Source organism: Danio aesculapii, chromosome 12, assembly GCF_903798145.1.
Source record: "Danio aesculapii chromosome 12, fDanAes4.1, whole genome shotgun sequence".
In the NCBI taxonomy this organism is placed as follows: Eukaryota; Metazoa; Chordata; class Actinopteri; order Cypriniformes; family Danionidae; genus Danio; species Danio aesculapii.
Genome location: NC_079446.1, coordinates 25,663,736 through 25,688,668, shown reverse-complemented (window position 1 = coordinate 25,688,668; position 24,933 = coordinate 25,663,736). Strand labels below are relative to the sequence as shown.

Here is a 24,933-nt window from a genome sequence, read left to right as displayed (position 1 = left end):
GTGTTTGTGTTAAGGAAAAACTCTAAACACATGCAGCACTTCTTTCTTTTTACTGAACTAGACAACAGTAACGAAAACGGGAGACTCAAACAGATGGCCAACCAAAAAGTAACTCAGGGTTATACAAAGAGTGGCCAACACAAAATACATACTGTACATTCCTGATATGAGTCCCATCTCACACTCAATACACTACAATTACTATGGTATAAATACAGCACTACTACAACACAAAAGAGATCGGCCTAGAATGTCACTTACCTGTTTTGTAATGATTTGATCAGCTGTAGTTTAAAATTACGCAGGGTTTTTCTACTCTAAGGACTTATGCAGTCTCTACCGCCATCTTGTGGATGGACAACGTCAACTGTCTTTGCTCTGCTTAGTATGGCAGACTGATGGATATAAATATTTAAAATAGGCACTATCCTTATAAATAAACTGCATAGTTGCAATCTAAACAACTACATTTTCACCTAAAAAAGCCTCAAAATACATTATGATGTTTAACTGCTGCAATATTGTAGTGAGTTTATTCATCTGCTGTCACTATGTGCGTGGAGTAATACAGAAGGGTGCGGAGGCTTTACGAGTGCTGTTATTGCAGAATATTGCACGGCTATCAGCCAATCAGATTCGAGAACCAGAAAGAACTGTTGTATAAATATACATACATGCATACATACATACACAATATCTATACATACATTATATACACTTGTGTATGTGTTATATATATATATATATATATATATATATATATATATATATATATATATATATATAGACATATAGACATATATATATATATATATAGACACTCACATGCATGCATACATATAGGAACGTAAATATAGACACAGATGCATGTATATAAAATATAGAAATCTCCCATACATACATGCACACAATAAATATTTCTAGTCTTCTAACTTTCATAGAAAAAAGCTGAAGAATGTGTGACAGAACGACAGAAAGTCAGTCAGTCAGTCCTTTGGCTGCATTTCAAAAGCCTGATTGCTAATCAAAGGCGAACTGTTGGACCTGAGCTTTACCTGCAGCACAAGAAAAGCTTAATGCACATGATTACTGATGCCTTGCCTTTGCAGTGTCTCCCACAGAGAGCTGGCCTGATTGTCTAGAACAAGCGCAGAGTTGCTGAGACACAGCCTTCGCTTTGCTCTCGATTCAGAATATCAGGGAGGGAGAAGCAGAAATGGCTCCCCTCTTTCATGACGGAAGACACTGGCTGCCTTTGCTCTGGGTTATCCATGTTCTCCCCCTGCTGGTTGAACACAATAAAAAGGATTTAACAGCAGCAGTTCAGAAATAACCACCTTGGTGTTATATAACTGCATTTTGTTTGTGTGCAGTGCAATAACATACGCATCATTTAGTCTTTACGTAATTAATGTTGCAGACAATTTGCAAGGATAAGTTTCAGCAAAAATTGAAATAGCAGAACAATGATGCCTGCGTGGAACAGAGTCACTGCCTAATCATAAAGGTAATACTCTATTCTGATAGCAGCAAGCTTGAGAGCATCATGCATAAACAATACAGATCATTTTGAAGAGAACATATCATAAAAAAACCTGACTTTTTGTTTCTGTTTAAATGTTTTAATCAAGCTCCTGGGTCTACCAAGCCAGTAGCTGTTGCCTTTCTCAGCAGGTTGTGAACAAAAATAAAAAAGTGAGCTGCTTAGAATTGCCTCCCATGACGTGGAAAGGATCTTATTAATATTATTGCCCCTTATTCTGCATGTTTCCACCCACAACGCTGTAGTTTGTCTAAGTTTGAGCAGTCTGCCATTTCTAATTACTCGTCAAAAATGTATAATATCTGCTCCAGAAAACCATTTAGGGTTTCTGCAGGTTTAAAGACAAATTTGAGACATTTTAAGACACTTTTAACCATTTTAATTGTGAATTAAATTTTAGACTTATACAGGGCTAAACACTAAGAATTTTTTTTTCTAATGGCCCGGTTACTTCTGTAAAAAATGTATTAATACAAGATCATGTAAAGGGATGTGTTGCTTTGATTTTCTTTCCCTGAATAGGGAATTTAATTTTAAGGATTTGCTGTAAAAACATCTAACAGCTGTTGTGAATTTTTTGCAATAAAAACAAATATAAAAGATGAATCAGATGGACTCTTGGTGATTTGGTGTATGCCGGATTGGGTAGCTTTTCTTGGACAGAGGAAAATTAAAACCTGTTAAAAATGATTTAGGACAACAACACAATATTTCAGTGAATTTAAGACTTAAGACTCCACAGACACCCTGCCATTACAAACGCTCTGTTGTTGGATGTTTAAAAGAACATTAGAGTCCCCATTGAGTCCTAAAATTTGAGCCAGTTGCTTTGTTTCCAACCAAAGATGCAATTAGTTTTTCCACAAAACTGGAATATCACATAAAACATTTGCAAATTAAACATCGTTTCCAACCAATGAGTGAAACAGAACAATATCATCACTTTCTGATTAACTGCAGACAAATATCAAAAAGCTGAATGTTTCCTGCTGTAAGAGAAGCCACTGTGGGCTTTTTTTCTTATATAATAAATTACTTCAGAAGATGAAGACGATGAATGAACAAAACCACATTTCAGATGTTGTGCAGTGTGGTTTGTCCATCAATTAATTAATGCCGTTCTATTTTCATCCCGATCTGTTAAAACTAAATCTCATGACTACTTTGATGCACATGCTGCAATATATTCTGTAAATGTATCTTTTCTTAATCGCAAAAACGTTTATCCTACTCAGTTGTGCACACAAGTTTTTATCTATTTATAAAATGTATAATTATAAATAATATGTAGTTTTGTCATCAAGCCTTTTTAAAATACAAAAATAGCTGAGGACATAATTGACTTTGTGATTAAATCTTATTTTTGAGGGAAATGTGTTAAAGAATATCAACACAGTATATTGTGAAAAGGTTATAAGCTGCAGCTTAATTGTGTTGTCAATCAGCTATTTTCGAAGGTTATAGATTGTGCTTATAAGGTAAATACGAAGCCTCTCCCTCAGAAATATATAATGGGCTCTGATTGGTCAGCTGGCCAAGTGTCTTTTGATAGTCTAATGCCTCATAACTGAGCATTTTGATTGTCTAATGCCTTTTCACCGAGCATTAAGGTACAGTTCAGTACAGTACAGCACGATTCAGTACAGGTCAATCTGAGCAATGTGCCTTTCCACTGCCAACAGTACACTTACTTGGTAGTGTGCCAAAAAGTATGCCCGAAAGTTGTGATCAATACCTTTCTGGCTTGAAGAAGAAAGCCATAGGGGTTGATCACATCACATCTCATTATGTTAAATACGCAAATGAGAGAAGGCAGCATGCCTTTAACTATGCAGAATGTTAAAACATCAATTAAGCAAAACGTTTTTAAAAAATGAAAAAAATAAATAAAAACAGCTGTCATGAAGATTAATAACAGGTATATGCATCAAAACCAATTTCTTACCTGGCTGAAAATACTTTTTTCTGCTGTAAATTTGGGCATTTTAACATGGGAGGCTATGGGATTCACTTCCTTTTGGAGCCAGCCTCAAGTGGCCAGTCTGAGAATTGCAGTTTCAGTGACTTCCATATTTGCTTCACAAGAAAGAGCAGGAGGTTGCCGCTTGGTTCAGAAATAGCTTCACTCATTTGGTACTGTAATGTTGTGCTAGGTACACTTATGAAAAGGTCTCAAAAATGGTATGGTCCAGTTCGCTATTTTGAAACTCCTGACAGTAAAAATGGAAATACAAGTACATACCACACTGTACTCTACCGAACCGTAACGCTCAGTGGAAATAAGCCATAATCACCTAGTGCTGGTTTGTCCAGAAACACCACGCACAGGGGCAGGGTTTATGTAAATTCTAGGTTTGGTGTTGTAGTAAACTCAAAAGAGAATTTCTGTAGCCCCTACCAGCCATTTGTTGGCATCAAAATGTGATTTATCTGACAACAATATCTCCTTTTGTATTAAACTGAGCATCATAAAATTTGCAGATGTTGTCTAAACTGCAACAGTACACACGAACTAAAGTAATAACCAAGGACCCCTTTAAATTAAAAGCAAGCTACTGAAGACAGCATAAAATGTTAAAGAAATAGTATGACTAAAGGCAGATAGTAGCGTCTCTGAATGAGTGTGACTGCGTTGGCAATTAACATTCGAGGAGAGTGTGCGTCTTTGAGGCTGAGTGACCTTGGAGGCAAGCAGAGAGGAGAGAGAAGATAACGAGGCAGACCAAAGACACGGAGCAGAGGTGAATTTCAACACCAACTCAGTATGAAGGCCAGCTGTGGAAGAGGGGAACGGAGAGCTGGAGATAAATTGCTGGAATTCTCCATTTGTCCTCCCACATTTTTTAAATATCAAGGTAATGAAAAGTGTCAGGGTCTGGCTTCATTGAGCGGTCATTAAAATTTTATTAACATTATGTACAAGACACTGCGGTGGAGATAGCTTAATTAGCCATGGAGAACAGTTACGTAAGCAGGCCTGAGACGTCGCTGAAATGAAGGTAGTCTTGAAGCAGGGAGGGAATGGGCAGCTGCTGGATGAAGGAGGGTTTAGCCAGAGTATCGCTGCCCACGTGTGCCCGCACTGCCAGGCGGCACAGATGCGCGAGGACAGGGACTAATTCTGGAATGCAGAAAGAAAAGGTTGCTGAGGTGTGGCCGTTTATCATGTCAGATCAGACATCTGTAGAATCCAGAAAGCCTGGAAAATACAGTTATGTAACTTTTCAAAAATGACACTGATTCTTTTGTTAAGCAGGGTGCATTAACTTGATCAAAAGTGACAGTACAATTTCTCTGTTACTATTTTTTCACATTAATGCTGTTCTATTTTTTCTATCCATCAAAATAACCAACAGAACAACCAAAGTTTGCACAAAAATATTAAACAATATAAATGTTTTTATCATTGATAAAAATTGAAGACTGCCTTTTGAGCAGCAAACTATCATGCTAGAATGATATGAATTCAGAAGACTGTGACAGGAATAATGAACATATAATTTTTTTTTAATGATAATAAAATGTAGATTGATGTTAGATTAATAAAATCTCATATTTTAAACTTGATTTATTCATCTATTTTATCATGTTATATGATATATTTTTAATATGGAAGAATCTAATTAAGGATCTGGGAATCCTTGAAGCAAACTTATGAGCGTGTCGTTTCAAGAAAACAACCATTCAATTGTGTTGTGTTTTATTTTCATTTGTTTATATTCATTTATTTTTAGTTTAGTTTAGTTTTATTTAATCATATGATCATTAGTCATATTTATATTTAAATATATATATATATATATAAAATAGTTTTATCATTTTGATGATTAGTAAATGATTTGATTATTATTATTGATTATGTTTTTATATTTTAATATTAATATTTTGATATAATTATTGCTTTATTTTATTTCGTTTTTCCATATTGTTATAATCTTATGACAGTGTGGATTCAAGTGACACTTGTTTTCATGAATAAGAGATAAAAGAATGTCTCCATTTCAACGTGTGTGTTAAGTCTTTGGACAAGGTTGTGAAGCAGTAATTTTCCACTACTGTTGCTTGTGGTATAATAACACTTGTTGGCTTGTTGGTCCTGCTTCTGCTCCTCTCTAGCTTTTTCAGTCAACTCCTATATTGATAGGAGACTGTTTAGTTGCATACTGGTTAACAGGTTTGGGTATTGAGCACATCTGCTGTCTTGTTGTCTGGATATCCAGAGAAACAGACATTTTCTGACAGGATCTGGTGTCCGGGGCTAGATCCTACTTATCTGGCGTGAAGAGTGTGATCTAACACTATACATATTTTTAACAAGTTTACTGAAGCTGACTGAATCAAATCTATTAAATGGATTGAAATAGATTATCTGAAATCAAGGAACTCTTTAGTATACTTAATGCCAAAAATAATAAAGTGTATTAAAACCATTTACTACACTGCTAAAGGTTTCTAAAATAACTGCAAATATACTATAAATACCTAAAATGCACAAATATGTTGTTAAACATTCAGTGTTGTTTATTTATTAATATGATGATAATAAGACAAAACTCTGATTAAGAATCTACCATGTATGATGGTGTTATGTGGGGACATTATGATGTGTGCCATTAATTAACCCATGTACTACTACAACTTACTAAAACATGAACACTATTGAACATGAAAATTATCCCAAAATCCAGCTAATGCAAACACCTTAAATCACATTTCAGCATCATTCATAATAAGCTAAATATCTATATTAATGATGCTCACTTAAACACAGCCACTCAAACATACTGTCAAGATACACAATGTCGTACCGAAATGTTTACGTGGTGTCCAGGTGCCCTTGGCTCGGCGGTGAGCGAGAGTCTGAAGCATTGCTGATGGCAGAGTCTTCCAATTAACAAACTCCAAAAAGAAATTAAGCGTGCCGTTCCCCGCTTCCTCAAGCCTGCACCCAATTAAAGCAGAACAGGCAGAAGTGAAGAGCTTAACGCTGACATTAATAAAGCGCCATCATTTATTCAAAGCTGAATGATTAAAATAAGAACACAACAACCGCAATAATGTGTTGCTTACAGTTTGTCCTGGAGGAGCAGCGTGGGGTCGAGTCCTGCTTTCAGCAGCAGGGGGAGCCAGAAAGAGGCATCCTTCACCTCAGTAAGGGCTCTGTCTATCAGTTCTCGCAGTTGGTCACCCTGAGGTAGACCAGCATGCTTCAGGATCAAGGGCAGATGCTCTGGTACGTGGCCTTGTAAAGTGAAGCCGTAGATGGACGTGTTCACATGAGCGCCTGCGGCCAGGAGGATCAGAGTGATCTCTTGAGCCTGGTGACACTCGCTGTTTAAACTGGGACAAGAAAAAAAAAAGCCTTAATCATTATGCTCTGGGTCAGTTTGACACATACAGGGAGCCTCTGACATCTATAGTATTTTTTTTGTTCCTATACTGTGGATGTCAACCGCTGCATTTTTCCAACAATCTTAAGTATATCTTGTTTTGTGTTGAAGAATTAAATTCATAAGTGTTGTCACGATACTGAAATTCGGTTTATTGAAATTTCTTAAACAGCACTGATTTGCCATTGTGTTCACATACTCAACAAAAAGGACTATGATTGGCCGTGAAGGTCATCGGTTCACTGAACTCACCACAGTTTACTGAGTGTAATTACAGATACAGGGACACTGGAGTTTTTTAAAGCCACGATGATCAGCTGGTCTGTTTATGAGCTGACATACGAGCGATCCACTGATGAATCGACTGATCTTCATGGCTTTAAAACGCTCCAGTGTCTTTGTATCTGTAGTTGCTCAACAGCTCTTAAGTGTCAGTAGGAAATGGACGTTTTTATAATTTCAGTACTGATTGGTATTGAATTCCAGTATAGTGACACAAACCACTTCAGTGTGCGTAAATAGAGAAGAAATTTTCATTTTTGAGCAAACCATCTCTCTAACCATTTCATGCGTACGATTAAACCGGTGTGATTATTCCAATCAGAACACGTCATCAACTTTCAATCAAATTTTGCATGCTCAAACTCTAGTGTGACCGTGGCATAAGTGTGTTAAAGAAGGGTGGGAACGAAACGGTTCAGAGCGGCTGCCTCCAGGAACTGCATTTGACACCTGTGATCTAAAGTGATTTGTTCTAAATAATAATTCACATTAAAAAAACTCATACAGGGGGAGTATTTACAAATCATGTGTGAAAGGGTTAATATTAGGAACATAAAAGAAGGAACAGACTTCTTCAAATGAAAAGCAGGACATAAGTGTACATCTGTGTCATACTTCCAAGAGGCATCGAGCCATGTCCACAGTGCCATCTCCAAAGGGCAGCTGTAGCCAAACTGTGGACAGCTCTGGGCGTCTGGACTGTAGCCTTTCTGTAGCAAGGCCCGAAGGCTGTCTGCGTGTCCACCAAGTACTGCCAAATAAACCGGACTGACCTTTCCTTCACCCCGGTCACATTCTCGCTTTGTAACTGGAATCAGCTTCTCTAAAATACTGGAGAACGACAAGAGAAGTGCAGCCAGATTAACGCGTTTACTTCACAAAAGCCACAGTTATGCTTTCGACATCTTCATTTAAAAAGTGTAAAAGGTGTTTTCAGATGCGTTTATTATTATTATGCTGACGGAGTTGCTGTACCTCAGCCGATTGAACTGCGCAGCGGCGAGGATGGGAAGCTGCCAACAGTACTCATTGCAGTACAGGTTCGGATCAGCTCCATGGGCCAGTAAACACTCCACACACTGTTCGTGGCCCTCCTGAGCAGCAATGAGCAGCGGTGTGGCCAGATCATTTGCCTGGCAGTTCACATTCGCCCCTGTGGCAATGACAATCTGTTCTTAAAGTTTATATCACCTTGTTAAGTCTGAGGTCACTGGTTTCTAGGTCCAAACACTCTACTAGATGTCAAAAGTGAACAATAAATGATGCTAATATATGTGTGCTGAAATACTATTAAAAATAATAACCGTAATGTTTATATCTATGCCTAATCTCAGATGGTCAGACAGTGATTCATTGTTTATTAATGTTGGTAAAATATTGGCGTCTGAGATGCAGCAGGACCAGGAACTGTAGTGAACACACTTTTGAAAATAATTGGCTTTAAAAGTGTGATATGACTAAACAGTGCTCATAAACAACTATTGCAGATATTGAGAGCTGTCTCAGTTTAAATGAATAGAGGATTGGACCTGGAAACATTGATTGTTCCATGCACCATAACTTAACAAGCAGAATATGACAGCAAGCTTTCTTTATTTAAAGCAGGGGTGTCCAAACTTGGTCCTGGAGGGCTGGTGTCCTGCTGAGATTAGCTCCAATTTGCTTCAACAAACTTGCCAGGAAGTTTCTAGAATATCTTGTAAGAACTTGTTTAGTTGGTTCAGGTGTGCTTGACTTTGCTTGGCTGGAGTTAAACTCTCCAGGACTGAGTTTGGACACCTCTGATTTAAAGAGCCCCTGTTATGGGCTTTTTGAAAATGACCTTGCATGCAGTGTGTAAATCTGAAAGTGCACCATGTTTAAAACTATTGTTTCTTTAATGAAATAGTCGACTTGCAGTCGAATAAATGAATCGTGTTGGGTTCGGATCTTTTTTTATCATTGATCAGTGATTTTACTGTATCTCTCAGGTTAAATCTTTATGGGCTATTCACATATTGCGTCCAAAGCCACGTTAAAAACATCATGCGTGCTTCTTCATTTACCAGTTTAAATGTGTTTCTGAACTCGCGATCCGTTTGTCTTTGCTATGGCCACCATCAGCTGTTCCTCACACACATGGTGTGGTGCGGTTAAAATTCACACACGTGGTGGTGCGGTCAAAATGGGAAACTTTTGCCGCTGCGTGGATTAATACTGAATGTGTGTCGTTGTTATTACTTGGGATTAGAGTTAAGAATAGAGCAATATGCTGGTGTTCAACTGTATTGCTTTATTGCATTCCTGCATTGGGTTCTCACATAACTCTGTGTGCTACTTCATAGTCGTGGTGGGCGTTTCTTTCTGTCTCGCTCTGAATGCAGTCGACTAATTACAATAGACTGGGTCATCGGACCAATCAGTACAGATTAGCTTTGCGCTAAGGAGGGGTTTGGGAACAAATGAATCACTGAACAAATCATATGGGAGTCGTTGGAATAATTAGGGGGAAAAATGCATATTATAAGACAATGTAAGTGTTTTTTTGACCTTGCATGCATATCAGCCTGTTGTTGGAGACCCGCAAAACCAAAATATGACCTTTTGTATTGCAAAATCGAGACTCTTTAAAGAGTTAGTCAATGCAAAATGTTTTTTTTAAATCAATTACTCGCCCACATGTTGTTTCAATCGCATAAAACATTTGTTCATCTTCAAAGTACAAACGAACAAATTTTTACATTTTGGGTGAACTAACCCTTAAATAGTCATTTAGGAATGTTACAAATGTGATTTCAAACAATGCTCACCATAGTTTATGCCAAAGTCTGAGAACTAATGTAGAAATATTTACATAGATGCCACATTTTTGGTTATTTCTAGGCAATCCACCATATAGGAAGTTTGGTTTGGTTCATGAACATAAGAGCAGGTTAACAGTGTATGTATTTTTCATTTTCTCTGTAATTTTTTAATTAATCACCTTAAAAAATATTTAGGAATCTAAAGTTCATGTCAAAGTAAAACGCAAATTTCCTTACAATTTCAGCAAACATATAATCATAATTATTACTTTGAATAAGACTGTAACATCTATTTTTACACCAGATAAATTTAATACTTAATATTAAATTTAATAAAAAAATAAAAATAATAATAAAAAAAGTTTCCTAAAATAAAAGTTTCTTATGCTTATCATAAGATGGTTGCTTATTATGGTCGCCCACTGAAGCTAAGCAGGGCTGTGCACGGTCAGTACCTGGATAGGAGACCACATGGGAAAGCTAGGTTGCTGCCGGAAGTGGTGTTAGTGAGGCCAGCAGGGGGCGCCCAACCTGTGGTCTGTGTGGGTCCTAATGCCCCAGTATAGTGACGGGGACTCTATACTGCTCAGCGAGTGCCGTCTTTCGGATGAGACATTAACCGAGGACCTGAATCTCTGTGGTCATTAAAAAAAATCCCAAGATGTCCTTCGAAAAAGAGTAGGGGTTTAACCCTGGCATCCTGGCCAAATCTACCCACTTTCCTCTGGCCCTCATGGCCTCCTAACCATCCCCATATCATAATTGGCTTAATTACTCCTCTCCTCCAATCAGCTGGTGTGTGGTGTGCGGTCTGGCACAAAATGGCTGCCGTCGCGTCATCCAGGTGTATGCTGCACACTGGTGGTGGATGAGGAGATTCCCCCCTATGTGTAAAGCGCTTTGAGTGCCCAGAAAAGCGCTATATAAAATGTAAGGAATTATTATTATTATTATTATCATCATCATCATCAAGTCTGCATTTCTTTGATCAAAAATACATTAAAACTGAAATATTGTTTCCGTTTATAATAATTGTGTTTAGTCCTCAATCATATATTTGAAAGTATATTAAAATAGATTCTTGAGCATCACTACCCTAGTCTTTGTTATCACATGACTGTTCCAGCATGCCAATTTGTAAATGTTGTGTTGCATATTATGTGTGGAAAGGATTATAAATTAATTCAAGTTTGATCTGATCGATAGAATGTGCATTCATCTGCTTGAAACAATAATATATCATTTGTTACATCATAAATTTTACTCCTGCATCCTTGCTAGATAAAAGGTAGAACCTCTTTGCCACATAACATCTTACAACACTCTAACCTTGCCTTGTGGCAAGGGCAAACTTCTCTGATACTTTGAGAGACATTGACCTTGACACACAGCCACGAGGGGCTAAAAGGAGTTTTCACTATGATGTAATTTGATTAGACGTGCATATGCAGACAAAAGTGCTTCAAATATTAATAAGCATAGAAATGCTCAAACTACATAACATGCTCTTCCATAGGAGAATTTCATTGTTTTTGTTGGCTTTAAAATCATAATAAAAATGTTAACTTTGTTTTTTCTCCTAAAAGTGCCAAGCATGCTTATCATAGATGTCTATAAGTAATTATGCACTGAATTTTTGTATTTTCCTAATAAATTATTACATAAAAAGAGTGGCATGTCAACGACCCATAAACCAAGCTGCTTATCTGCCTCTGAAAAACAGGTCACTGTAAACAGTGCTGTGGATACAGCAGTGATACAGTAGCTCTCATGTTGCAAGACCAAACACTGAACATTGGCCAAGATATGTAGTGTAGAAAAACAGAAGCATACAACTGGCTAGATGCAGTTCACACAGGGTTAATCATTAAAGAAGTCTCCTCACCGGCGTTTGCAAGAATCTCCAAACATTGGTGATGTCCATATTGTGCAGCAACGAATAATGGTGTGATCCCATAGTCATCCACTGCCTCTAGAGTGCACAAGCTCACCAGGTACTGCACAATCTCAATATGGCCCTGCAAATGATATTTGCACACTTATTTCTTCAAATTATTAATGAAAGATTTTGATAACTGCCTCAGATGTCAGATTGAAAGGTCTCATGAAAAAAAAAATTATTTTTAGATGTTAGTATCAGCTTGTGCGTCTTAAGGATATCTAGTGTGCTCCAAAATGGTGACAAAATTCACATTTAGAAGATATAAACATACACATCTTGCAGTTTGTCACTCTCACCTAAATGGATCAAAGATTTTTTTAGACCATCTCATACTCGAGTTTTTAATCAAGTCTTCTGACCAATCAAATGCTTTATAATAGCTGACATTCATCACCCCCTTCAAAACACTTCTCGGCTACTTTAGGGTTTAAGCCACGTCCACACGCACACAGATATTTTTAGAAGTATTTTTAGAGTTTTCCTTGCTTTCTTTTGAAAAAAATCTCAGTCAATATAAAACGCAAAAATGCACTGTGAAAAATGCATGTTAAGGGCACGCTGAAGCAAAAGGTGGCGATAAGGACACACATGCCAGGTTCACGCCAAACTGGGAATTAAGTATTTTCGCGAATTTGTTGCATACAAGTCAGTGCAAACATGGCAACAGAGGTGGATTACCATCCTAAGGGGCAAATGAGATGGAACATGCAATGCATTTGCTACAAACATTCAGAAATTGCCTCAATTTCTGTTTTCTGCATTTAAAGGGCCATGAAACCTCCCTCTTACAGTTCAAGTCTACCTCAGAATTTAAAAAAAAATGCTTCAAGATGGGTGTGGAGCTCTGCTAGCAGAGTGAGGAGTGGGTGTCCAGCAAAGCAGGGGAAAAAGAAGGGCTTTTGTCAGTTGGCTCAGCAGCTCAGGATATAAACAAATCCAACATAAAATGTGAGACGACGCATGATTTTATAGTTTACAAAGTTGAAATGAAAAGAAATAAACAGCAAGTAATTTAATGCCATTATATATATATATATATATATATATATATATATATATACGATAGGCTGTTCGTGATTTCATATATATACACAACCACAATTTGTTATATCATTATAAAGATATTCATGTTTATATAAACACTATAATCGAGTAGGACTTCTCTCCTCCTCAATCCCCGGATCTGAATGCAGACTCAGTGGATAGCAGTGCAGCAGGATTATGCTCTATCTATTTCAACCTTTAATGCTGCCGGTAATCTGGAGCATTTTAAACATGGGTGTACACAGCAGCACGGCGATGTGTCTGAATGGTAACAAACTCAACTGATAAAAGACTAAATCTGCCATTCTCCAATTCTTGTACAGTTCTCCTGACATAAATGTTTGCTGCACACAAACAGATTGGCTGTATCGGTAGCCAGGACAGCGTCGCAGGGAAAGCCATACAACAAACCCTGTGGATCATGGAAACAAACACATACAAGCCTTCATGAACAGCTCAATACTGCATGTCCTGCGTGGCCATGGTGTCACAGCTTGGCAGGTCTGTGGTCTGTCCTTATTAGTCTGTCATCGGAAAGCATGTGCAGTCATGAATGATCAAGCAGGCTCTTCTCATAGTGGGTCGAATATCTGTTCGATGCTGGAAATTTTTGCTGGATCGGGTATCGGCCAGCTGGTACCCATCGAAATCCGATTTTGCGTGCGCTATATTCTGTGTTTTTAAGCCAACTAAGCCATGAAGGTAGCCTATTATAAGGCACTAGAATGTTGTCATGTAGGTCTACTATATCCCAAATGTTCTGAAGCCATTCTGTAGTTTAATGTGAAGCACAGATGAATATTCAAGTTTTTAAATTCATGTTCAGTTCAGCGCTTCCCGCCACCGCGCCTGTCAATCATTCTTCCTTCATTCACAATTCAAACTGCTTGCTGCATTTATGACAAGAAAAACTTTCTCTAAGACTATTTGTTCCTGTTAGTTTAAATAATTAGTGGAGAAATGCATTTAGTTTTGCATTAAATGGCTTCATTTTGACCTGCAGCAGGAGTTCATTTCATTGCTGTTTCTACATCATGTTGCGCTGTGTCTGTTAGATCAGATCGCATGCACAATACTGGAGTGGAGAGGGTTATTACCTGCTCTTTTCATTTGAGCTGCTATTTTGCAAATGTCTGCATATACCGGAGGGCTGTGCACTTTGTCTCCGATGCATCAAGCGCTTTCATTCACGTGCCGGCTGTATGCGCAGAGGCGACGTGCGCCACTCTGTAAGATTATTCTCACAATGAGTTTGTTCTTCAGATCCTTAAGACTGAGTTTATTCCTCCAAGGGGAATACTTTAAGTGCTGCGAATAGTTTTAAAGCCAGGCTCATTGTGGTCAAAGTAGTTGATTAATAAAACTGACGAGCACATTATAGATTGTCATTAACAAAAAATGATTGACCCAAGTATAACTGTGAATATTTAACTGTAATTTTATATATTAATATTTTTTTTAACAGACCAGTTTGTGTTTTGGCGCTGAAGCATACAAGCAGACCTAGTTTTGAACTTTCTCCGTCTCACTCACGGTGAGATTAGGCACGGGATTATTAAGTAAAACTGGCCTCAGACGGTTTAGTTTAGTCTGCATCAAACCTGCAGGAAAATATCAGGCTTCAATCTAATAAAATGAATAAATGTAATAAAAGGCTGATTATTTTGCCAACGATGTCAATAGTAGCCTATTGCGGAGTTCAAACAAAAATCTTAATATTAAAAAGGACAATATCACAACGAATGCTCAAATAATGTAGCCTAGTTTACAGCAAGCATGTTTTTAGTTAGATTGTGCCGTCTGTCATGTATACCTATAGGTCTGTTATTTTTTTACTAAAGAAGATATATTATTTGAGTTTAGCACCAGAGCTACAGAAACTGCTCATTTCGGTTTATTTTGTCAATCGACAACTGCCGCTCGTTTACCGAATGTTAACCGTTAACAGATTAATATTAAATAAAATATTATTTAATGAAAAAATAATTGGCATGCCTATTTTGTGACATTAAATATTGCATTTTAAAATACTGATTCATTTTAACAAGCGAAGAGCAGCAATAACAGAGCATCTTCACGCACCTGCAGTGTTTTCAGCAGCATAGAAAAACAGAATAAACCAAACAAAAAGAATAAAATAAATGCTGCTCTAGATCTTTCACTTAAATGACACATTTAGATTACAAAACGAAAATACTGAATGAATCCTTTTTAAGAACTGGCATAGGCTGTTTGTCCAATCACGTTTTTTTCTTCCATCAAATAAAAATTTTAGGCTACCTCAAATAGATCACTCCACAAAAAATATGCATTTAATTAATGCTCCGCTGTTAGTACTATATTACAAAACCTCTGTTAACATGTTGAATATAATTTATTAAAGATTATTTATGTTAATTATGATTACGACTTATTTCCTCTGTCTCACTCGCGGTTCATGTGTGCGCGCTGCATGTAATGAAAAACAATGACAATGAACCTTAAGGCTCTATGTTGATTTTTTTATTTTTAGCATATAACAATTTTGTTGTTTACATATGATATTGCATTAATGTGCATACATGTTTTTTAAGCTGTAAAATGAAAGCCTCAGTTTGGTGCGAAATTCATTTGTTGGTTAAACACTAAATCAACAATAGCCTAATTATTGAGTTTATGACGAGGCTTCAGGGAGCACAGAGGCGATCAGCATCAGCGCTGGTTTGCAACTTATCTGTGTCAAACTGTGACCAGAAATATCTTCTTTCATTTTGCTTCTTTGACAAAATACATCTGTAGGCACGTGTGGTTGCACGTGTTACTTTTACTGCATGTGCTTTTCCATTCCAAAAACGCGAGGTGCACCGCACCGCCTTAATTGATGACAAGAAAAAAAGGAGCGCTGTGCTCTTTTTTTATGCCACTAGGAAACGACTGAACCAGCTGAGCCATATTGTGCGCGAGTGTTGCTGTCAATGTTGTTATGATTGAAATTTTTAATAGCATTATGATATTCAAGATTTGTGAAGTCATACAGCTTTGAATGACTTAAAACAGCGACCACAAGTCTCTCCTCCATCATTAAAAGCTTGTCGTAGTTGTCTTGACAACACAAACATTGCTGTCACATCAACAGAAACCCCGCCTCTGCTTTCATTTGATTGAAAAATGAATAAGACCCGACTGAGATAACATGCTTTTTCCAATCGAGCGCACAGGGCTCAATGGCTAAACCATTCAAAAGATGCATCTCTCAGTCTCAACGCAAAAAGCGCGTTTGCTGTGATCGGCCCCTTATGCAGCCAAGCTTTACAAATATATAAAACAATAATTTTTAATCATTTAACTGATACCATTAATTGGTTACAAACGCACCCTTTCGATAACGGTGAATCGGGGGGGACGACGAAGGCACAGTATCGGGATCGGAATTGATCGATACTCAGAATTTTGGTATCGAGATCGAATCGGTTCTTAAAAAATGGTATCGGTGCATCCCTAGCATAGACTAAAACTGAACATTTCAAAGCATTTCACAGGACCTTTAAAAGAGCAAATAAGGCTTTGAGCTTCATCTTTTTGTTGTTTAAGTAAACATTTAAAGGTTTAAAACTTATTGATAGAGGTATACGTGCAAAAAAAGGGGATCATAAATAGTCATTTGACTGCTGTTTTTTTTTTTTTTATACCTTACCTATAAAACAGGGGTGTCCAAACTTGGTCCTGGAGGGCCGGTGTCCTGCAGATTTTAGCTCTAACTTGCCTCAACACACCTGCATGGATGTTTCTAGAAAGCCTGGTAAGAGCTTGATTAGCTAGCCCAGGTGTGTCTGATTGAGGTTGGAACTAAACTTTGAAGGCAACCGGCCCTCCAGGACCGAGTGTGGACACCCCTGCTTTAAAATAAGACCTTACATGTAAAACAAAAACACAAAATTTTTATGCAAGTAGTGCTCCCGCGAAAGTTGCTTAGAGCTTCACAAAAATCAGGAGTTTAAGATGTAACCTTGTAAACAGCTTGATGGAGGCAAGACCAGCCTGACAAAGAGTGTGTCCCATTGACTTCTGCTCCATTTCGCACCAACAGCTCAATCACATCTTTGTGTCCACCATCTACAGCTTGAAACAAAAACCAAAGCAATGTGTTACAAGACTCAAGAGGAAACATACATGTGGTAAACATGCTGATATCGTGGGCTGTTTAGGGTTTTTACCAGCATAGAGGGGACAGGAGAGATCATTGGTCTTCCTGTTAATGTCTGCACCGGCTTTGATAAGCCACTTCACTGCCCGGAGGTGTCCATATTTTGCAGCAAAGTATAAAGGAGTCTCTGAGTTGTGTGTCAAAGTGTTGACATAGTCTTCACAATTGACTGAAGTGGAGACAGACAAATAGATGTACATTACAGTCAAAAACAGCATTTATAATCAGTCATTAATTTTCCTTTGGCTTAGGCTCCATTTCAGAGGTCACCACAGCAGAATGAACTGCCAACTATTCCAGCATATGTTTTACTCAGCGGATGCCTTTCCAGCCACAACCCAGTATTGGGAAACACCCATACACAATCATTCACTACAGCCAATTTAGTTTATTCAATAAACTAACGGGGGGGGGGGGGGGGGGGGGGGGGGGGGGGGGTAGAGCACCCAGAGGAAACCCAGGGAGAACATGCAAACTCCACACAGAAACTTCAACTGGTCCAGCCAGGACTCGAACCAGCGACCTTCTTGCTGTTAGGTGACAGTGCTAACCACTTAGCCACCCGCATTTATATTCAGAATTTTAGAAATACAAAGTATGCTAAAAGGGCTCATTTGAATTTAAATGTACAACCTTTACTAACAACTAACCTTTGTTAGTTGACCAAACTCTTATTTTAATGACTATAACTGTTTAATGAACCTGCTTTGCTTAAATGCACCAAAATATATTGGTTATATTCACAAAAAAAATTGACAAAAATATTATTTTTCAAAAGGGAGTGCAACTCATTTATGCCGAGCAAATATAGGTATCATATTATAAAATATATAGTTAGTTTAATTTATTTAAACAAAGTTGTAGTAACAATGGCAGCATCGTGGTTCAGTGGGTAGCACTCGCCTCACAGCAAGAAGGTCGCTGGTTCGAGCCCCGGCAGAGTCAGTTGGCGTTTCTGTGTGGAGTTTGTTTGTTCTCCCTGTGCTCGCTTGGGTTTCCTCCGGGTGCTACGGTTTCCCCCTCAGTACGAAGACATGCACTTCAGGTGAATTGAATAAGCTAAATTGGCCGTAGTGCATGTGTGAATGTGAGCGTGTATAGGTGTTTCCCATACTGGGTTGTGGCTGGAAGGGCATCCGCTGCATAAAACATATGCTGGATGAGTTGGTGGTTCATTCCGCTGTGGTGACCCCTGATTAATAAAGGGACTAAGCCGAAAAGAAAATGAATGTATATAGGCTAGTAATAATATAGTAATGGAAATATTTAAATACTTTCAGGACAATCAGTGGTGACATATTACGTTCTTTTAAACAAAAAACTTGATTACTTGATTACTTTAATCAAATGCAAATACTTTCCTCAACACTCAGAAAAAAAGAAAATCTATATTATCCAAGTGTTGAAGATAAAAACTTTATTAAAATGTTTACAAACTTTTAAGATAAAAAAAAAAAACAGTTGGCATCTTTGAATACTTTGAATTTGACACACAGTTGTGTACTTTGTCTAACGTTAGGCCCAGTCCACATGTATTTTTACTTTATGGTTAAGAACAACAGGTCAGAAACTCTGTGGGAAATATTTGTTTCTCGTGTTTGACCAAAGTCGGTCAGTAAGTCATACAGTACATATTGTCATGTTTGTGGAACGAAATGCGGGCCAGAAAACAATGTCAAAATTTCTATTTCTAAGTGAACTGTCCCTCCGCTGATGTTCTTTAAGTTCAGAGTTAACGGTACTGAATTAAACTGTTACCAGCTGCGGGGATCAGAAGCCGAACACACCCCGCTGCTCCAGCCGCCGCAGCCTCATGCAGAGCGTTCCAGCCCCGGTTATCTTTCACGTCCACCGCAAAGCCTCTCCGAATGAGCTTCTGAACTCGTCGACACTTCCCATCCCGGGCCGCCAGCGCGACGGCTGAGCAAGAGTCTGCATAACACTCGGTGAAGTCCATACTTCAGAACAACATTACTAACTACTCAGAATAACATGACTAATTATGAAACGCTTGGCAAATAACAATGCATTGCTTGTAAAATAATGACTTAACAGCTGCGACGCTTATAGGACATCCACAATCTAATACAGAGAAATATACTGCGGTGATAAAGCATCTGTAAACACCTGAATGATTATAAAAAGATACAACACATTAGTTTCAGGATCCGAAAAATATAACGGACATTTCCGGTGACGCTGTTTTCTGATTGGCCGATTTAGGACTCCGGCTAGAACAAACACGTATGATTTTGTGTTCCGTCCACAAATGAGGATTAAAAACAAACCATATAAAATACGAATTCACTATTTTATTTTTATTTTTCATGGATTAATCGATCTACCATCTAGACTAAAGCCACTCCACATTTTTTTTATAAACTTGTGTATGTGTATTAAAATATTTGAAACACTTATTTGTGGGACATGTTGCTTCATTAAATTCGCTTCGTTCTTCATTATAACATGAAGTAAAGCAGCAACAAATAAAAACAAAGATGACAAAATGATTTTCATACACCTTAAATAAGGGCTAGGAAATAGTTTTCGATTTAAATATTAAAAATGCGCAATCTCATTTACATAAAACGACCTCACCCCATCTTGTTAATGTCACATCTGTTTATTTATTAGTTTTAATACTGTAAAGAAATCATTAAATTAAGATACACACTGTTTACATAACTAAAACATTTATTCAGGTTACCATGGTCCTTTTGGCAAGGGATTATTTTTTAACCCGGCAAAAGGGCTTTTAATTTGAAATATTTCTTTAGCTCCATTACCAAGCTTAAACCTCAATCTAATGACGAACAGATATCAATGTTTATTGTATTTATTTTTGTACCGAAACCATATATAAACAAGATTGGCAGCTCGTAAATGATAACATTACGTTACATCAAATGACGTTCATACTGAAGTTGATAAAGACGTATCTGCCCACGGCAAGTAACCAAATGTCTTTCTTTTGTATTCTTCATCGGTACTAATCTCTGTGTTTAGTTCACACCTATGCCAACCGTGTCAACTAACCTAACCAGACCCGTGAGTGGCACACGGGCCCGATACAAACAGCCGCCCGTCGCTATATAAGCCGAGCATGTGTTCAGACACACCGTGTAGAACTTAACGTGACACCGGCAGCAAACATGTGGGTTTTCGGCTACGGCTCTTTAATTTGGAAAGTTGACTTCCCGTACGAGGACAAACGAGTGGGCTTCGTCAAGGGCTTCAGTCGCCGGTTCTGGCAGGGAAGTACAGATCATCGAGGAGTTCCTGGAAAGGTAATTTCGACATTAAAGTCCTCCGGGTTGATCAACAGTCAGCAGGTGTTCAGTCATAGTGACCTTTCAGGGTGACAGAGCACTTAACAGAGTCCGATTAACACTTTTATGTCTTATTGATTGTATTTCAGCCTGGCCGAGTGGTGACATTAATAGAGGATCCAGAGGTAATGACTGTCAACCTATTAAATACTGCTGGATTTATACGGCTAAAGCCAATACAATGGTGATATATACTGTATGGCACGAACGCGTTGCTCGTGGGATATTCGATAAGATATAAACCAATATCTTACACTAAATTTACCTTTCATATACATGTATCATAAACCATATATCATCATATATCATAAACTAATCTTACACTAAATTTACTTTTCATATACATTTATCATAAACTAATGTCTTAGACTAAATTTACCTTTCATATACATACGTCATAAACTATATGTCATCATACATCATAAACTAATATCTTACACTATCTTTCATGTACATGTATCATAAACTAATTTTACACTAAATTTACCTTTCATATACATATATCATAAACTATATATTATAAACTAATATCTTACACTAAATTTACCTTTCTTATACAGTTAAAGTCAGAATTATTAGCCCAAATTTTCTTTGTCATCACGGCAAAGAAAAAATAAATCAGTTACTAGAAATGAGTTATTAAAACTTTTATGATTAATAGTGCTAAAAAAAATCTTCTCTCCATTAAACAAAAATTGGCAAAAAAAAAAAAAAAAAAAAAAAAAAACGGGGGCTAATAATTCTGACTTCAACTGTACACATATCAAACTATATATCACCATATATCATAAACTAACACCTTACACTAAATTTACCTTTCATATACAGTCACGCTTTTATAATTAATGTTACTTGCCTCTAAAGTTCATAAATCATTGTTATAGTTTAAAATAATGACTAACACCGTAAACCTCACTTAGTTAAACTTCTGTAGGCATCTCTAAAATTGTCTATAATAGTTTACGCAATGCGTCAGTCAACTTTTTAGTCACTTTTATATTTTATGATTGTTTAAATAAATCACAATTGTGACCCAAACTGATGGTTTAAAACTACTTAAATTTCATCTTATGAAAAAAATTTATATTATTTATTTAATACAAGTGGACTAAAAATAGGCTTATTAACCTTGCGTGAAATTTAGCCAGTTTTACACCCATATATATACATATATATATATATATAAATAATTACAATATTTTAATGTCAGATTGTTTCTTAATACACACATGTTGTTTAATCCACAATTTCCCAACTATTCATTTTAAATAAATCAAGCATAATTAACATGAAACAGCTTTTTTAATGCAACAAAAAAGGTTTCTAAATGTATTACATTATTACATTTTTTAAAGTCGTATTTTTTAATTGAATTGGTTTTAAAAAGTATCTTGCAAAAAACGTATTTTATTTTGATCGTCTTAAACTGATTATGAACATCTGATGTTTAAACATTCATTTATCTAGAAACACATTTCATATCATTTGTCCCACACTCATCAGACATGTCATACGCCTAATTGTCATATCAATTAACAATATAAAATTTACATTAATTTCATTTAGACATCCAATCAGACCACATTTGTCCTACATACAAAGAAGAATTGCACAAGCAAAAGTGAATAAATCATTTTCTTCTTCTTGTTGGTTCACTCTTTACCTGCCTGTAGGGCTGTGTGTGGGGTGTTGCTTACAAGTTGCCATCAGGCCAAGAACAGAAAGTGAAAGAGTATCTTGACTACCGTGAAAAAGGAGGCTACGGTGTGATCACGGTTACATTCCATCCCAAAGACGAACAACAGCAGCCAATGCAAGACACATTGCTCTACATCGGCTCCTGCGACAACCCAAATTACCTTGGCCCGGCACCACTGGAGACAATTGCTCGGCAGATAGTCAAGTCCGTAGGCCCCAGTGGCAAGAATACAGATTACCTGTTCGAGCTGGCAGATGCCCTGCGACAACTAGTACCTGAAGACCTGGATGATCACCTGTTTTCTCTGGAGCGTCTGGTGAAGCAGCTGCAGGAGCAGGAGGACATGGATTGATCCACCAAGTGTCTTCTGAAGAGCTCAGGGATCTGTACTAAAAAAGATAAGCTGGAAAAGCATTAGATGAGGAGGAGATACTCTACAAAATAGTTTTTTAATATACAGTAGTCTCTTTACTGAGTATTTGGTCCCACTTTATATTAAGTGGCCTTAACTATTATGTACTTTCATTTGGTACAAGTCACTTGTGCATTTGTATTTATAACTGTAAAAATAACTGAGTGTAATTACATTAATAATTACACTGTTGACTTTCATTGTTAATCTATACTCTTAGACTTACCCATACTACTAAACATGTCCCTTACCTTAACTACTGTATATACCGCCCCAAATTCCTCATAAATGTTTTGTACCATGTAGTTAGGTCACTTTTAAGGACACTTAATATGAAATGGAACCAAATGTTTTAATAAGCACTTGATTTGTTTTCAGATCATTTGTTTCGTTAAATAATGTAACGCTAAAGCAGATTTCAGTATATACCACATGAAAGTTGTGGGTACGTCCATGAAAATGTAAATATTAGGAATTTTAATATTTAGAGGTCGGTTTTATTGTGCTCCGGATACTTGAATATGTTACAAAGCCATTTTCAGTTTATTGATGAAGTCCCGTACTTTAAAATAAGCCATGGCGAGGAGAATCGCATGAATATAAACATGGTTAGGTCACATTTTACCCTCCGAAAAACACATGCAATAAATAAATAATGAATTGAATAGACAAAATAAACAGAGTAATGTTTTATTTTTTATAAATCAAGTAAAAATATAAGAATATTTTCCCATCTTATTCACTTTTCTATTTTTAATTTTTTGTAATGCAAAACGTCCATCAAAATCCAAAGTCTCTCCGTCCATCCATTCAGTTACCTACATTTTCTGTACATAAATAATAGGCTTATTACTATTATTCTTATTATTATTATGATGATTAAGTTATCAGTAAAAAATTAAACAAATGCACATTTTTCTCCCCTCCAAAAAAACTTACCTTTTAACAGCAAATCAAGAAAACTGATAATAACCCTGAAGTGGTCTCTTAATTTTTTTCAGAGCTGTATTATAGTTACTTAACTTTGTCTCCGTAGGGAAATTTCATTAGCAGCATACACACTCAGACATCTGACATTTGGCATTAATATAAATAACTCATTTAAAAACATGGTACCCTTATGCCAAGTTCAGACTGCATGATTTTCATAGTAGTCGTGTCACAGATGTTTTCACACTGCATGACTATCTGGGCTAGCGTTTTGTCACTGCTTTGTTTACACTGTAGGACGGATCAGCGACGGGGGTTCACACTGCAAGACTTTACAATAGGAAGAATCGCCGACAACTTTGTTCAAACTATGTCTCACACAACCAAAAACAAGTAGTATATATTTTGTTATTAACTACATAATGAGAAAAAGCCTTTAATGGGGTAGAAAATGTACATATTTGCTCACCTGGTTTTGAAAGGAATTCGCTATTTCTCCTCAGCTTCTTTCTTTTTTGACCCGGGTGCTCCTGCCAAATTTCCACTAGTTTTCCTTCATTTCTTGGGTCCAAATAAACTGAAAATGAGCGCTTTTAACTTTTCCCCCAACCTCCAGCTGGCCTGTAGCTACCCACACTAGTGGATGCTGCTCTCTCATTGGCTGTAGGTAATCGCTGATGTTATTTTCAGTCAGAACACACTTCACATGGCATGATTTTGAATCACCGACAGGTCGAGCGAGATATTTAACATGGCAAATATCTCACGGCATTGGCGACTCATCGGCGATTCTCTCAGATCGTGTCTTTGATAGTTCACACTGTGTGATTGTTACTCGTGTGAACGAGCACCGATTTGCCTGTGATTTCAGGCATTTGTCGGCGGTTTCTCTAAACCTGTCGGGGAGTCAAAATCTGGGCTAAAATCATGCAGTCTGAACTTTGCATTACTCTAAATAAATATCCAGTCTACTGGTCATCAACTGCTAGTGAGAGAGATGGAATTTAAAAACTTCATTGCTTGAGGTATAAATGATCATTTTGTCCTATTTCTTACACATCTGGGAACACAATGTTGATGACCTGATGGTAACAATTGTGGAAGGTGTATGATAAAGGATGTGTTTCATCATTGACAATCATGACAGCCTTATTTAGTACTTTTTCTTTGTATATACTCTCAATGCTCTTTAGTTTTATTCCCAACAAATTACAGACTGTTGTTACCACCTTCCCCAGTGACCTCTTCTGGGCATCAGAAGCATTTCCATACCAACAGATCACACAGAATGTTGCAATATTTTCTATAAAAGCACTTGTCAACATTAAAAGACAATCATTTCTTTAAGAAGTACATCCTCTGTTGTAGCTTTTTCCTTAAACAATCAGTCCATACA

The 24,933-nt window shown here is 37.1% G+C and overlaps 2 protein-coding genes across 2 annotated transcripts; one reads left to right on the top strand and one right to left on the bottom strand.

Annotated features, from left to right (window-relative positions):
- Positions 1–4,427: 4,427 nt before the first annotated feature.
- Positions 4,428–19,479, bottom strand: asb3 (ankyrin repeat and SOCS box containing 3). Its single transcript, XM_056469091.1, has 9 exons — positions 18,926–19,479; positions 17,178–17,336; positions 16,970–17,082; positions 11,884–12,016; positions 8,191–8,368; positions 7,831–8,046; positions 6,614–6,883; positions 6,352–6,485; positions 4,428–4,664 (listed from the first exon to the last, which is right to left on the bottom strand). The coding sequence occupies exons 1-9, from the start codon at positions 19,122–19,124 to the stop codon at positions 4,507–4,509; spliced, it is 1,560 nt and encodes a 519-aa protein (XP_056325066.1). The 5' UTR covers positions 19,125–19,479; the 3' UTR covers positions 4,428–4,506.
- A 464-nt stretch (positions 19,480–19,943) lies between these two features.
- On the top strand, positions 19,944–24,853 carry chac2 (ChaC, cation transport regulator homolog 2 (E. coli)). Its single transcript, XM_056469092.1, has 3 exons — positions 19,944–20,454; positions 20,586–20,621; positions 22,170–24,853. Exons 1-3 carry the CDS (start codon positions 20,320–20,322, stop codon positions 22,545–22,547), a joined length of 549 nt encoding a protein of 182 aa, XP_056325067.1. The 5' UTR covers positions 19,944–20,319; the 3' UTR covers positions 22,548–24,853.
- The last annotated feature ends 80 nt before the right edge of the window (positions 24,854–24,933 follow it).

Bases quoted from the DNA above. Each gene is read 5' to 3' on its own strand.
- asb3 (XM_056469091.1), bottom strand. From the start codon at position 19,124: ATGGACTTCACCGAGTGTTATGCAGACTCTTGCTCAGCCGTCGCGCTG. The intron at 17,337-18,925 runs GTAACAGTTTAA...TCTCCACTTCAG, and splicing joins GCTTCTGATCCCCGCAGCTG to TCAATTGTGAAGACTATGTC. The intron at 8,047-8,190 runs GTACAGCAACTC...GTCGTTCTCCAG, and splicing joins GCGCAGTTCAATCGGCTGAG to TATTTTAGAGAAGCTGATTC.
- chac2 (XM_056469092.1), top strand. From the start codon at position 20,320: ATGTGGGTTTTCGGCTACGGCTCTTTAATTTGGAAAGTTGACTTCCCG. The intron at 20,455-20,585 runs GTAATTTCGACA...ATTGTATTTCAG, and splicing joins ATCGAGGAGTTCCTGGAAAG to CCTGGCCGAGTGGTGACATT. The intron at 20,622-22,169 runs GTAATGACTGTC...ACCTGCCTGTAG, and splicing joins CATTAATAGAGGATCCAGAG to GGCTGTGTGTGGGGTGTTGC.